The 16897-nt window shown below is 37.8% G+C and overlaps 1 protein-coding gene across 9 annotated transcripts in view; it reads left to right on the top strand.

Annotated features, from left to right (window-relative positions):
* The window catches only part of LOC130082297 (probable E3 ubiquitin-protein ligase HECTD4), a 134783-nt gene extending 117886 nt beyond the window's left edge, over positions 1-16897 (top strand). For all 9 annotated transcript variants that reach the window (XM_056247147.1, XM_056247152.1, XM_056247150.1 and 6 more), the window contains exons 73-76: positions 404-570; positions 755-950; positions 3916-4138; positions 16160-16897. In XM_056247147.1, coding sequence (XP_056103122.1) covers positions 404-570; positions 755-950; positions 3916-4138; positions 16160-16296 — 723 coding nt within the window. In that variant the 3' untranslated portion in view covers positions 16297-16897. The remainder of the gene's footprint in view (positions 1-403; positions 571-754; positions 951-3915; positions 4139-16159) is intronic.

The following is a 16897-nucleotide window of genomic DNA, read 5'->3' as shown; positions in this document are numbered from 1 at the left end:
TTGAATTTGAATTGATCTCCGCTTGTAAACTCAGAGATGTGGATTTGGGCGTCTATTAATTTCCCACACGACCTAGGCGTTTGTCAAAAAACAGTAGGAAATTCAGCCGGGGGATTTTTACGCGGTTGGTGGGAGAAAAACACTGACATTCTGAATTCGGACGGCAATAAAAACCACAGACTAGCCCCTATAAATGTTGAAAGTACCTTATGTCCCTATGAGAAACAATTATAATATAATACATTTTCATTTAATTGCACTTAACATGCAGTTAATTGTCTGAAAACGTTACATTTCGTTTTTACCGTACTTTATTCTTTCAAAGATTATTTCTGTAATGAGTACTTCTTTTTCATCTTCCGCTTTAACGCTGAACCCTCTCCTTGTTCTCTCGTCCTCACAGTTGGCCGATGAAGCGGAGCTGGAAGCGCTATGTGCTGATGTATCGTCGCAGAGCCACTTGGGTGAGAGTCCTGATTCACCAAGCCGCCCCTGCTGCACATTCACCTACATCACTATGACTGGAGAGGAGGTAGAGCTGTGCCATGGTGGTCGTGACATCGCTGTCAGGTAGGAGCCGTTGACCGATTTATATAATACTGTTCATGAAGCTTAAATTTATATTGTATTAGACCCAACAACTGGATGTTTTATTGTAGGGGTTGCCTAATCAAGAAACGTTAAATGCTTCTTGAATGTGATGGAAAGATTGAGCAAAATATGTGATTCATATACGATATGTGTGTTTGTTCAGCTGGGAGAATAAAGAGGTGTACGTGCGAGCGGTGCGGGAGTTACGCCTGCGAGAGCTGCAGAATGTGGAGTGCATGTCGGCTGTGCGCGCTGGTCTGGGCTCCATCATACCCCTGCAGCTGCTGACCTTACTGAGCCCTGCAGAGGTGGAGCTGCGCACCTGCGGCCTGCCCGACATCAACCTGGAGTTCCTCAAGGTGAATCAGAACAATCTCCTCTGCTTCTGTCTTTTATTTAACCCTCTTGCCTTTATCTTAGACTTGAGAATACGATACGGTGCTTACGGTAATTAAGATTTGATGTACACTACAAGTGCACATTCACTACAATTTCATTTTTAGAAAGCTGTTCTCACCGATAATATAATATTAACGAATTAAAAGGCCACTTAAGGAGATTACACTTTCTTGACTCTTGAATAGACTTTTAAAACGTGCATATTGTCAAATTAAATGTTTAAAGTAAAAGTAGATTTAAACCATTGTTGTAATAATCTTTTGGGATGCTTTAAGTACACTTAATTTGATGTGTTGACTAACACTCCAAAGCACATGTAAAGTGTAACATTAGTCCACTGTAGGCGAGTTGAGATGAATGCAGTTTATTTGCATAATCCAAAGTGAACAAAACAAGACGATGACTTGAACTAAAGAGGACTTTGAATATAAAATAAACATGAATATAAATGTGACAACAACAACCAATGGCAAGTTGGATGTAAAGAACATGAACCAATGAAAAGAAAACTGATAAGAAAATAAACCATTTAGAACATGACACATACAGTATACTAAGGAACCAAAAGACAAGATCACATGAGGGGAACAGGGAAACGCATGACATGAACAAATTTCAAAAATAAGACATGAAAACCTTTCCATGAAATCAAACCAAAAACAGGGACTTGAGGACTTGATTCTAGTTTTAACTGTAGTGTGTTATTAGAAATTACATTTATTATTATTTAATATTTTTGTAAATTTACTAAATTCCAACTTCATTACAAATATGTCATTACAGATATATATTGTAGGGCTGTCAGTTCAACGCGTTATTAACGGCGTTAACGCAAACCCATTTTAACAACGTTCATTTTTTTATCGCGAGATTACCGGTCTTTTTGGCCTAGCAAACGTTGTAGTTTTTTTCACATGCTTTTGCAACCGGACGCGGCATGCGCGGCGCTGCGCTATGAAACCCATTCATTTAAATGGCGCGAGCATGTTTTGTTGCTTCGTCGACCAAAGCGCAAGCGGATCTAGCTAGACTGGAAACAAAGCAACAGGCACGCCGCACACACTTGTTTGGGCTTGCGAGCCGGCCAAATAGTTGGTTAACGTTAAGTTTTGAGTGGATGACGAGCGCGAGATGCCGAAATGGATGCCAATAAGATTCTGAATGGAAAGTTTACTTTTAAAAATTTGCCAAATGGTTCCATTGACAAGACCAAAGTGATCTGTGTGTTTTGTCTTTGTGAACTGAGCTATCATCATCGCAGCACGTCCAGTCTGAAATACCACTTGATGATGGCCAAGCACACACACACACAGCTGATGCGAATTCTCCGCCCCCTGGTCAATATCAGTACCTCGTCAGTATTTATTTCACCCTTTTATTGATGGACAGTGTTACATTGGGAGATTATTTGCTCCAAGTGAGAATGTTAGTGTGAAATTGAACACTGTATATGCCAATGTTGTTTTCAATAAAAAAAAACATTTGCAGAAAGCAAGCCGATCCACTTTTCCATGTTGATGAGCATTAAAATGAGAAAAAATGGGACAAAAAGAAATCAAGAGACATTTAGAATAGATAAAAATGTGCGATTAATTGCAAGTTAACTATGACGTTAATGCGATTAATCGCGATTAAATATTTTAATCGTTTGACAGCACTAATATATTTAAATACTTGAAACAAGTTTTAATAGAAATGGCATTTATATTGAAATGTCAATAGAAAATGGAAAAGAGTATATTATAAAACAGATAGTTCCGGTCCTTGATTCTGATTGGTTGAGCCACGTTCAAAGCCGTTGTAAAATACTCAACAAACACACACCTGACCGCATTACATTAGTATTACATTAGCCGTTTGTGATTCTTTATTGCTGCATGTGTTGCTTGGCAACCTCTTTGGAACTACATTGCTTGGCGGAGGAATAAATGTGTTATAAAGTTATATTTTTTTGTTGCTATAAGCACAGTGAATTTAGAACAGTGTAGCTCTTCTAAAAAAAAGCTAGAAAAAGCATTCTCCGCTCCGCGTCGTGCCTAACAACGCCCCTTAGCTGTTCTAAATTCACTGTAAATCACGGCTTCGTGGGGCTTATTGCTTTATTTTAGTTTACCATAAATTATTGTCTTTACATTCGGCAGTATATTTTAACTATATTTCAAAGACAATAAAAGTAATTATGAAATTACATTTTAAGATGTACTTAAGTTTTAGATAAGTGCGTCAAAAAGCACTCTAAAGTTCAGCTAATTGCATTTAATACAAATTTAAACTATAACACATTTTCATTTAAGTGTCCGAAAACATTACATTCAATTTACACTTAATTATTTTCTTTTTACGTATATTATTTCCGTAATAAGTACTATTTCGCTAGTATGCTAAAGTGTATTTTTCTTTCAGAAGGAGTAGCTTATGTGGAGACATTCATCTCACACCCTTAACATATCTTTTAAACCGTTTTCACATTGCCAACTAGTTCAACATTCGATCAAATGACAGTCGCACTTAAAATAAAAAACGTAAAAAGCCTTTACAGCATTTTTACTATGATCAGTTTCCTTTTTTGACAATTCAGTGGTAGTTACCATGAAATTAACCTAGTCCTGTGTCACCCTGAAGGGGTTTATTTTGTGACCAATTGACATTACATTATCCCACAAATTACACGGTGGCTCACCAAATAAACATTAGACATGAAATATTGATTTGGGCATAAATGGTGTTTGAAGAGAGAGAGAGTGCAGAGACCAAACTAACCCAGCTATATAGAAAATCATTTGGGATGGTCACTTACACTCATTACACAGAAATATTTGACTGCAGAATTCCAGTTTGTATACTACAAACAACTGTGTGTAATTTATACAAACACCTGTGACTACCTTACTCACCAAACCCATTCTCCTCATCACGTTCATCTAGGCTCACACTATGTACCAGGTAGGACTGATGGAGACTGACCAGCACATTGAGTTCTTCTGGTCCGCACTCGAGATGTTCACGCAGGAGGAGCTCAGCAAGTTCATCAAGTTTGCTTGCAACCAGGAGCGTATACCCTTCACCTGCCCCTGTAAAGATGGCGGTCCGGACACCGCTCACGTGCCCCCCTATCCCATGAAGATCGCCCCTCCAGATGGGGCCGTGGGTAAGTGTCCTAAAAATGGATTCAAGTTTTCCATCGCTGTGACGGATGTCCATCAATTGGATTGCAGAGAGGTCATGTGTGAGAAATTAACAAAGGCTTGGGGCACAAATGGTATCACAATGAACAAAAGTTTCCTCCAAAATCCAAGATACGGGGGCAAGAAATGACTCGTACAACTTTAATCCCTGAGTTTAATTGTTCAGAGACATGTATCAGATCAGGGTCAGAAATGAACGGGCTTTGGGAAAAAGGCTTGCCTTCAAAATGCCCCCCAAATTCAAGATACGGGTGCAAAAAAATAAACGAGATTAAACAAAATGGTTAAAAACATAATTAAACGAAAACGATGACTGTTGGGATTAAATTGAAATGTGAAAATGAATGAAAAGATTGTAGCATTAGGGTGAATTCAGGTTAATTCGGGCACTTTTTCCAAATTATCTCAATGGCAAAAAAGTGTCCCAATCACCCTGAATTCACCAATCTATCAATAGGATGGGTTTAGAGAGACTGAATCTTCGAATTAACTGTTTTCAGACTCCGAGAAATGAGGTGATGTTCAATGTATATTGTGGGAAAATTAAAGTGTTTTTGACCTTGGATGCTCGTAAACTTATTGTAGGAGACATCCAAAACTAATTAGGAACCATTAAAATAGTGTTGTGGCAAAAATTCATCTCAAACAAACATCACTGCGTAAGAGACACTCAGAGTCAAATTATATAAAATAGAAGTATTTATTCTTGCAAGAATAGGAGCAGTCTAATACACAGTTGTTACCCTGTGCAGAAGAGTGACACCCCCCCAGACAGACTGAACTAGCTTTTATCTTAGTTTCAAGGCCTTCTTCCCCCCAGAGCCTTCCTCCCAGTAGTTTTCCAGTCCCTCCAGAAAAACGCGATTATGCGATCGCTGAATTCAATGCAAAATCAGCCAAAGTCCGCATATTTTTGCGGGGGTCGCATTTTTTCAAATACTCCGCAATTTCGCCGCATAAATTGCTGATTTCCGCGCAAAATATGCGGGGCTTGCATGATTTCATAATCCCCCCATTTTCGTCGCAAAAAAGTCACATATATCTTAGCAGAAAGTTGGAAAATGTTGCGTTTGCTTCACACAAGAGCAGCCACTTCCCCCTGTTGCCATGGGAACGTTATGAAGTGACGTAATTACGCGACGTGAACATCATTGAAAAGCTGTTAAACAGGAGCACACTTTATTTTAAAATATTTCATTTATTCATTTTTACTGAAGTTGTAGCATATTCCTCTAGTAAAGCTACAGAACTTGTTTGACTCAGCAATGTTTTGTAAGTTTGATGTGTTTATTAAGGTCTTGTAACGCGTTGTGTCGGGAAGAAAAATAGGGATAGCTCACAGCTGAAGTTATTGCAGAGGCCAGACAGACTCACGGAGGCGATTGGCATCTCACAACTCGCACTTTATTCCCAAATCGAACTCGTAACTGTCTGTCACACGTTCTACCGTCCACATCGTTACTTAATAAACAAAATAAGATAAAAGTAGCATCAAACAGAAATTACCCGCACGCAATGGGTGTTCGAGGCGCATGGCACACACAATATAATACTGCAGACAGTTAGACAGGGAGCGCGCAGCTCTTAAAGGGGCCACACCTTATTTCCACTCGTTACAGTCTGAAATAAAACAAGATGAGAAATTAAATATTTCCAGCACTTTCTGTGATGTAGTATGCTTGCTTATCATAGGAAGTAATAAGAAAGGACTCTTTACATTAAGGTAGTAGCCTAGTGAGAACAGGGTGTTGGGGGAATCACTTTTTTTTTTCTCTTTTTCATCAAACCTCAGTTTTTGCAAGTTCCCGCAATTTTTGCAAGTTCCCGCAATTTTTGCAAGTTCCCGCAATTTCATCGCAAAAAATTGCATAAATATCCCGCATATTCCATCGCATTTTTAAAGAAAACGGGCCGCGTAATCAAGGATTTTTGCCCGCAACAATCACAAAAAAACTCCGCGTTTCTCTGGAAGGACTGGTTTTCCATAGACGTCACTAGTTGGCCCACTAAGCTCCCCTGCACTAAGTGGCCTTCTGACATCTAGGTCAGAGGTCCTTGTTCGTCTGTTCTCTGGAGTGTCTCCCTCTTCTGCCTCCCCAGGTACATAAACAGAATCCTCTCTCACTACAAGTGAGAGACACACATGTGACATTCTTTGAATCATCTATATTTAACTAAAGATCAATGAATATCATTAAAATTGCCACCACAACTCCTCACTTTTTATCATTCTGATTACCCATAATCACAATAATAAACAATAAAACAAATTTTAAGTCATATCATCACACTTATTCTCTTCATCTCTGATTTTTGCATAAATGATCACTCTCCTTGAACCTGTGAAGAAAAGTTTAGAATGAAGAAGCATAAGGCTGTTTTTGTGGGGGAAAGGCCCCGTAATATTTTAGCAAGCAAGTAAACATGTTTACGGTGCCGGGCTAAGCGAGAAATCCCTGTTCCTGCGCTCCTGTAAACAGACCCTCAGTCACACCAGTAAGGAAAAAGGTAGTTATAACATAGTAAGGAAACAAACAGATAAAAGTATAATAAAAAATCCCTCAGTTTCAACCCCTGTCCTTGTACGCCATCTCGTAACACGGATGACTGCTGCTTTTAACCCTCTTTAAATCTTTTGCCCTTAATCTTTCTCAGAAAATAAACAAATAGAAGAAAAACAAACAGAACATACATTTAACACATATCTCACTGTAGCTCCCGCTACCTGTATCGTCACATAATTTTGTTCATCCTTGGGATAGACTGTCATTTTCACCAATTGAACAGACAGCATGTTTCACCTGTCACTGTAATCATATTCACCCATGAATAACAAAATTATTAGAATAACAATCCTAACTCCTATCATTAAGCCTTTTCCATTAATCTACGCCCATCTCCATATTTCACCTCGGTTTTCCTAACCATATTGTGTTCACTTCTAATTCAATTTAGTAAGCTCTATTTAATGCCATATTTAACAAAATCTAACCAGAGAAGTCTTATAATTTTATCCATTCTTCTAACCAATGCAGTTGTTCAATATTAACTCTAATATTTCCATTACAGACACAATCAATATATTTTCTACATTTACAATCAAATCAATACCTAGTTTGATTCAATCAAACAAAATCATCACAAAAACAGATTCTTCTGTTAAACTTAAACCATCAGTTGTGTTGATCATCTCGTTCGCCCCACGGACGTTCCGTGTTCTTTTACCTTTAACTTTTAATTCAAACATGCTGTGGTTCTACTTAATAAGCTTCAACAATTATCCCTATAATTTACATTAATTAATAGATCTTCTCTTCCCAAAAACATTTTCCTTAAATATTTCCTAATGAATAAGTAACCAATCAAATCTTTTGATCTACTGTATATCAATACTAAGCCCTATTTTGATTTAATCAAATAAAATCCTCAAAATAATCACAAAACCACATTCTTAAACCATTAGTTGGTTCACATCCTCCTCCAGGCGTGTTGATCATCTCGTTCGCCCCATGGACTATGGGATGGTTGTGGCCTGTTGGTGTAGGTGAGAGGCTTGGACCCAGGTGTCACACTCTCCAACCATTTTCTGATCCTTATAAGGTTTTCCCTTATATCACGACCGCACCCCCCACTGGAGTGAACTGTCACCTGTGAATGGAGACCTTAAGTATTTTGTTAGTGACCGCTTGTCTAGCAGCTCGTCCCCTTTGGTGTGACCTGTGGAATCAATAACCTGAAACATATTATCACTTGATAGCACTCGGGGTCCTTTTACCCTGAAAAACACTCAACCCACTTTGCTCATGTCCACACAATATTTATACATTTGGAACAGAATTAGTTCTGTTTGATCCAATCCATCCTGACATTCTGTAAAAGGAAAATTTTAAGTTATGCGCTGCGCAGGTGTAGCACCTTTCTGCCACAATAATAACCCAGGCCAGGATAGTTAGCCAAATTCATCCATAACCATTATTTTATTGGCACATTTTGCCCTGTCTCCCAATCCTGCATGCTCTCTGTAAAGAGAAACAAATTTCGAGGTTATTGTCAGATAGTAAAGTACGTAGTTTCTTTTGTCTACTGTTCTCCCGTGGCCTTCGATGCCCTGGCGTTTCCTGTTGAAACAATCTTTGTTATTGGTGTGTGCACACTCACAGACATCAATTTTGTTAGGCAGAAAAAATGGCTTCTTTCAGGGCTTTTATCAAATTACCCCTAGTGTTCTCCCAACATTTATTCAGCAAATGTGAACCCCTTAATAAACCATATTTGGCAATTGTTATACCATCTCCCTCTTGATGCACGACACACCTCGAGCATCAATTTAACATAACATTTAACATAGTGTTTTTTATAAAGTTTTCCATCAACACTAACCCAAACGTTGTCCTTCAGACAAATTCCTCTGCCTCTGAAACAAAAATATTACATTCTTCACTTAAAGCCACAATCTCATCTTCTTCTCGCAGTATTTGAAAGGCAACGGCCCTCAGTCTCACAGCGTATCTTGCTTTTCAGGCCTGTTGTTTGGTCTCTCAAGTCAGTCATCTACAAACATTTCCAAAGTCATCAATTTTCCCTATCAGGTCAGGTCGTGCTGTACAGACTTGGTCAATGTCAGTCAATCATTTCTCCCCCTTTGTTCACAATAATCATAAATGTGAGAGGCTCTCTTGATCATTTCATGTTGACTTAGCCAATATGTCACTTTGTTGTTTCCCTCAAATCTGCAACATTTTCATTTATCTCAGCCCATGCCAGATGGTGATCTACAACTACACAATTCCAATTTACTTAAACTGATCTTCAAATCTACATTATGTATGACAAAATTATTACTACCAGACAGAGCTTGATGGCCAATCAACTTAAAGCTTGTCCCATGTTCTGTATTGTCTTTTCATCAGAATTATCAGCTTCTTTAAAATTTGTCATTTGCCTTAACCCATCTGTAATGATAAACTCATTCCAGAGGTTAATGGCGCAATATACACACCATTCAGGCGGAATATTAGTGCCCCAAACTAATACATACAAGACATAAAATGCTGTCACCATCACACACACTCATACTAGACACACATATGTTAACTGCTCATTCTCAATGTTCACTTTTCTTTATATTATTGCTTAAAGATTTAAATTTTAAATAAGATTTTAACCTTTCCATTTTCCTGTAGCTTCTACCTAATTTTACATGGTATCTTAACCACTTTCAAAGCACGTCTTGTTCATTATTCATTTGATTTTTAGACAAGTTCAGCTGGGTTGTTTTGGTTCCCTATCATTATTTTTCTTCAGCTTGCTCAGGCAGGCCGATAACAGAAAGACAGACACAGTTACCATCCCTTCCTCCAACTCAGGCAGTCTCTCTCACTATAAACAAATAATTTTCCCACCAGCCTCCTAAGGCTGTAACTTAGACAAAATTTGTATTCATTACAATAACCTTTGACCATTCACCTTTGTCATCCAGACTTTCCTTAAATCAAAAGCTGTCTTCATCTTTAGCCACCACCATGTCTAACGACCTTCAAGAGTTAAAACTATGTTATAACATATTAGTTCAAAATCAACACTATGATTTTCCTTGCCCATAAGGCAACCAGTACATAAAAAGTTTTGCTACTGTCTCCACAACAACTAATGGGAATCACTTCATGGCCTCAGCTGGCTCTTGAAAGCCCACTCCTGTTAGCCCTTTATCTATAATCTCCATCAGGGTGTTTTCCCCTGGCATATTTGCAGACGCTTGTCACAATAAAAAAAAACAAGCCATACAACTAATGCGGTTTCTTGTGATTGGTATAGAGGAACACTCACGTTTCTGGGTCAGACTGCCTGTAACTCCTCACAGCTCATCCGCCCTAACGATAAAGGATGCTGCTGGCCTCACAGTCATCCGCTCCACTCTCATACCTTTCTCACATAAACACCTCCATCTTGAGATGCCAGTGACTTTACGTGATCCACTCTGGCTTGGGTTGCCCCCTGTCTGGCCAAAGAAGGTCTTACCCATCATCGAGATGGTCACTCGTGCCCACTGGTGACCGCTCTTTCCAATCACACAATCAGTTCTCTTCAACAGAACTCAGCTGTTTTCTGGAGCTTAGGAAAGGCACGTTCAAGAGTCACCAGGGCCATTTGGATTGCCTAATAGTGTTCACACAGGGAGACAGGTCAATAACAACAGTATTTAATCACTTAAATCCATTAACTATCTTAAAAGCAGCAACCTAGCTACTTGGATTATACTCAGTGACTTTAGATCACAACCGTACATTCAGTGTACTTCATCTGTAGCCGGACCCATCGGTCCTGAATGGTGGAGACTAAATGAGACAAAGAAGTTACTGGTCCTAAAATAAGCTAATCAAAATGTCATCTCTATCTGTATTATTATTTTAAATACTTCTTTAAAGTCATTCAGTTTTATTTTTAAAACATCTCTGTGTCTATGATCTTCAACTGAAACACTGTGCTTTACTTATTATCACAGATACCAGCTTTTAGCTGACTCATTGAATGAGAGAGACTCTGAGACTCTATTGGATGGTACACTGCTCTCTCATATACATTTATCTATCATCTTTTAACTCTATCCCAGCTTAAGGCATCTTTGCCAGAAATTACATACGGTTTCAAATAAACATATTATTTATATTTGTCTTTTGCCCATCTCAGGGAATTTAGACATTACAAATTTCCACTCAGATTGAGTCTCTGTCGCACTGGCTGTTTCAGGCACAGCACACATCAGATTTTAGATAAGCGAACTGTTTCAATACAGCCCATAACAAACTTATCTTTTGAAAGCAAAACATCAGCTTCTAGTTCTTTCATGGTCAACTTTTCAAGCTGTTTGTTTAATCAGATGCCTTTCAACACATTTTACATTTAGCAACTGTTAATTCAGTAGCCTACTGCTTCTGCTTATTTGTTCTTACATAATGGTAATTATTCTAGTTCTCAATAACGTTTCACATTTCTCAATCTCAATTTTAGTTGTCAAGTTCTCAATTACCATAACTTAAAGGAGCTGTATGTAAGAAATGTATTTCAATTAATCATAAAATGGCCCTGATGTGTCTCTAGACATTAAGAAATCATGTTCATTTCAAATACTTATATCACTGACAACAGTAGTACGGCCACGATATTGTCATTTAAAAAGTAAAGTTGCAGCCCTCAACTGATGTTGATGTTGTCATCTTGTGTTTTGGCCAGAAACCCCACCCTCCACCTATCTACCAATCACGAAGTCAGTAGTGTTTCGGCATCCGGGTTGCCAGCTCTGCTCTAGTTGAAAGCTCCTTGTAGCAGCCTATGTTCCTGCTGGATCCTGCAGCCTATCTGGCAACCTCGAGTCAGGGGGGAGGGGGAGGGGATAACCCGCTCTACAGTAATTTGAAAGTGATTGCAGTACCAGTTTTGGCCACAATCTTACATACAGCTCCTTTAATATCTGACCTCAAAGTTTTCTCTTCTAGGAGTTTATCAGTCTCCAATCAGGATTCACACTAACTTTGACGAGGCAAGCACTCTCTGCTTGTGATACTTTTGCAGTTATGGTAAATCATCTGTGAGATTAGTCTCTCTATATTACCTTTACATATTTTGCAACTCACATTATTATCAGAAATGTGTCACGTGTTAAATGGTCCTACTGACCACAGTCAAGACAATCTCTGTCATCTGGTTGGTTCGTGTGTCAGCCTCAACTACAGCATCAGACACCTTGCAGTTTGATCACTGTGAGCTTCCAAAGGGCTTCAACTAACTTCACACCCTTGAAGCAGTGTGTGTCTCTTTCAGGAATGTAAACAGACCCACTGATAAGCAGTTCTCTGTATTCCTTTGACCATCCACCAATGGCGGATTCAATCACAATAGCCAAATCATACTCTTCATCATTATTATTGGCAGAACATAATTTCATGAGCAGCACAGAAAATGCTCAAAATATTCGAATTTGTTTTCTGTCTTTACCTTACTAATTTGGTATTATCATCAACAACACTAATTACAAGTACTGTTGCTGTTATCCCAGCTTATCTTTTACAAAACATCATCTGCAAATCTCTTCAAAGTGAGATCTTCAGAGCAGAGCTGTTTACAGCATTTGCTCTCTTCTGTCTCACTATTTATTTATTTTCCCGGACTGTTCCGTTACTCTTCATAAAGTGTAACAATTTAAACATCATTATTTTCATTACAACTGGTTTGAAGCCTTTTTCTTCCATCACATGGTTAGTCTGCAGATTCAACTTAATAAAAATCATTATTGTCTCAGTCTTATCTCTACTGTTTCTCCAAAACAGATTATATTACTCAGTCCGTAAATTACACAGACAACCATTATAGCTACTTGCTTCAATACCCTTATTTTCTTAACATTAATAAAATAAAGCAGATATATCATCATTTCAATCATTATTTTATCAGAATCTAGAATTGTTCCCCATTCTGCTTAAAACATTCTTCATATCATGTTAATCCCTGTCAATCATACAATGCCTTATTTTATTCTAAAACTTTTCATATCATTTAAACAGTTAATTTGACTTCCATAAATTCTGTCAGACCATGTCTATTTTCATCACATATAGTTTTCTACTATATTTCTCCTTTCTTTTCTCTACATGCCAGTTCCTTCATTATCCTCTCCTTTCTTTTCTCAAACATGCCAGTTCCTTCATTATCTAACCAGTACATGATTGTTTGAACAATCCCCACACACACATATCTCACACACCAACCTTTTTGTTTTTTCACTTCCCTCTTCCACCAAGTCTCACTTACAGTTCCCTCTATTTCACACAGACAGCCTTATTGCTTCTTGCTACTTTAATCCTTGTCATATAAATTTAAGTTCTATAGACATCTAATGTCATGCATCCATTTACTGGATGAAGAAGTAAAAAACATTATTTCTCCTGGCAGTTCGACATTTTATCTTCAACTGAACAATCCATTATCTGTTCACATTTTTTACACACATGTTGAACGCAGCCACAACAACCTTTTGTCCCGCTGCCCTGTTCCACTGATTCTCGCACACTCTTAGTCTATTTGTGCTCAGTGTTCCCTCCCTGGGGAAATCATGGTATTTTCTCAGTTTTTTCAATATCTAAAACATACATTTTCCCCCATACTTTCCTAGTTCTACAGAAAACCGGTGTATCAAATTTGGCATGCTTACTCTGAGATTTTCCCATACTGGCTGTTTTCTGTTCCCTGTGGATTTCTCTTCAACGCGCGTTTTCTTTAATCTGTTTAGGCGTCCCTAACAAATCCGACTCTTTTCTTTTAACCCAAATCGGTCGGGTTGCACTATTAGTGCCCTCCTAATTATGGTTTACCAAAAAATTCTGGTTCCCCCTAATTAGCCTTAGTACCTAAAAACAATTTGCTCCGTCGTGGAACAGCTAATTTTCAGGGTACCTATCTGTTTGAAATCTCTTGATCTGTTACAGTTCTCACTTAATCCCAGATTATTTATCTGCTTGAAATTTCTTGTTCTGTTACAGACCTCAATTAATCTCAGATTTTTCCCTCGTATCTGTTTGAAATTTCTTGATCTATATAGATCTCAATTAATCTCAGATTACGTACCACAGAAACAGCCTTCAGCCAATATGGTTCAATTTCACTCTTCTCCCCAATTAAACTGAATTTAATTAACTTACCCAAAAGAAAATAAATTGAACTGTCTCTTACCAGAGATGCTTCTGTTGCCACCGGGTTCTTTAGATTCCAGTGGTCGATTCTCCCGGCCCTGATATCGGTCGGCCCCTCTCTCTCAAGTTTACGAGGTAGAGCTGGAACTTACTTAGTCCAGGTGGCCAAACACCGTCCGATCTCAGGTCCAGGAGGCACGTCCAAGAAATATCACTTCTGACACCAAAACTGTTGTGGCAAAAATTCATCTCAAACAAACATCACTGCGTAAGAGACACTCAGAGTCAAATTATATAAAATAGAAGTATTTATTCTTGCAAGAATAGGAGCAGTCTAATACACAGTTGTTACCCTGTGCAGAAGAGTGACACCCCCCCCCCCCAGACAGACTGAACTAGCTTTTATCTTAGTTTCAAGGCCTTCTTCCCCCCAGAGCCTTCCTCCCAGTAGTTTTCCATAGACGTCACTAGTTGGCCCACTAAGCTCCCCTGCACTAAGTGGCCTTCTGACATCTAGGTCAGAGGTCCTTGTTCGTCTGTTCTCTGGAGTGTCTCCCTCTTCTGCCTCCCCAGGTACATGAACAGAATCCTCTCTCACTACAAGTGAGAGACACACATGTGACATTCTTTGAATCATCTATATTTAACTAAAGATCAATGAATATCATTAAAATTGCCACCACAATAGCATAATAGTTAGTATTTTCATTTAAAGTGTAAAAGAGGTTCACTTAAAACAAAACATTGTTTACTGTTTTAACTGTTTTAACATACGGGACGCCTAACTTTACTTCGCCATATTACCATTAAATCCTAATCTAATTATGACAAACTATATATGTTTGGAAAGGTCTAAGACTCCTAAATAGATATTTGACTGCTGTTTTTTGCTACAAATTATGTAGGAAGAGTAACCGATGATTTTGTGACAAGAGTGCACCTCAAAAAAATCTGCGTCATAACAGGAGTTCTGACCTTTGTCACAAAAAGTTGACGCACACACCTTTAATAATTGAAACTTTGGTTTTCATGCTAAAAGTTCATAATAAAACATATTATAATATTATAATATTATAAAATATTATAATATTATAACAAATTATAATATTATCCTCTAAAAAGTATAATATATATATTATCCTCTAAAATATAATAATATCTTTTTTATCGCCTTTTTTATTACATCACATATTTTAGTAGTTTTCATAAATTGGGTACCATTTGAAAGCTTACAAACTCAGACTTCATCCTGTAAAAAACATTTTGAAATTGAACGTTGCGTTACCATAGAAACGGTACTCTAAATTATTTTATAAGGCTCCTCCCCTTTTTGGCTTTATTATATTTCGTAATTTATGATCAAAACCTTTTCTAATCTTGACAAAACACATATTGTCAGAAAGGTCTAAGTCTCAAGGTTCCAAATTTTTGGACAGAATTGATATTTGGACAAAAATGTTTTAATTTGTTAAGGCAGAATGTATACAACTAAATTCAATGGAATGTAAGTCACCCGGTGGCTATTTTTGGTACTACGCCAAAACAAAATCTCATGGGAACTTCAATTTTTGTGATATCAACTTCAAATTTGGAACACTACTTGGTTAGATATATAGCTTTGATTTTATAGTAATTTTATAGTAAAAAATATTTTGTACTATATATGTTTTATAAAATAAAAAATATATAGTACAGTATATTTGACGAAAAATGTCAATTTAAACTTCCATAACTTTTTCATACTTTCATTTTTTTAAGTGTTTTCACTTCAGCAATAATCTGCTGAGTGTTTCCTTTAAAACAAGACCAAACTTTGGTCTATATTCCAAAGCATTCTTGAATTACAACCATTTAAGTTTGAATAGTGCATTTTAACCCTCATTCTCAAAAAGGGGGGTGACAGCGAAGGGGTTAAGATTTAAAAAAAAAAAAAGTTATGTAGATGGTTGACTATTTGTATAACTAAAAAGTGTATCGACCATTGCAAAAAGTATACTTTTTGAAACCGGCTTTGAAATGACAAACTGGCAATAAAGAAGCTGCTCTAAAACAACATCTTCCCTTAAAACGCTAATGGTCTCGACTATTTAAATAAAGAAATGGTCACAGGAATATGAAATGCTTCAAACCCTACACAAAACTTACTTTTGAGCAACTGTTTTTGAAGGATGTGCAGTGTTAGCAAAGGAAGTGTTTGCTCAAGCCAGTGGTCCTCACACTGATTAACATCACAGTATTTCCCTATGTATGAAAAGTCATGTAATGAAGTTTTTTAACTGTTTGCTTTTCAATCTGTCGTAGGCTCACCGGATTTGCGTTACATTCGTGTGGAGACCTGCATGTTCATGGTCAAGCTGCCCCAGTACTCTTCCCTTGACGTCATGCTGGAGAAGTTGCGCTATGCTATCCACTATCGTGAAGATCCTCTCAGCGGTTAAACTTCGCCTGCTAGTCAACCCTGCTGTGATTTCTCAGAATCCCCGTCGGCCACGTCTGAGACTGTCACCGCGCAACCTTAAGTGATTACATCAGTCCTCGGTTCTTTTTCAAGAAAGGAAAAACAAACAGTCATGAAGGAACTTGAACAGCCCAGACCAATTTGCCTTTACAAAGACTAGCGCTTTCGCGTGGAGGGCAGTGAGTTTGACAGCAGCTCGTGGTGGCAGAGAGGAAGCCACACTTTTATAAAATGATGTACATATGCTGTCCATCAACAAATTTGAAGGAAGTGGCACTGCAACTGCTTTTCTCCCTTTTTAAACATTTAATCTCTTTCTTCCTCTCATTTAACCAGTCTGTCATCTTAGCATTCCCTGTGTGCCTCAACCACTGCCTTCTCTCTGTTAGTGATGACAGTGATTGTTGACACACATTCATTTAGAGAGATGCTGATTTTAGCCTCGCAAAGGACTTTAACAAGTTATTCTTGCATCTTTCGATAAGAACATTTTGGGTGCACCTCTTGAAAACGGTCAAGAACATATCCAGGTCAAAATTAGAATTTGCATAAATATATAAATATTTTTTTTTTTTGCATTT

The sequence above is a fragment of the Rhinichthys klamathensis genome, unplaced genomic scaffold, assembly GCF_029890125.1.
Source record: "Rhinichthys klamathensis goyatoka isolate OS25496 unplaced genomic scaffold, OSU_Roscu_1.1 h1tg000042l_1, whole genome shotgun sequence".
NCBI lineage: Eukaryota > Metazoa > Chordata > Actinopteri > Cypriniformes > Leuciscidae > Rhinichthys > Rhinichthys klamathensis.
The sequence above is the reverse complement of the archived record's forward strand: the minus strand, read 5'-3'. Positions and strand labels throughout refer to the sequence as shown.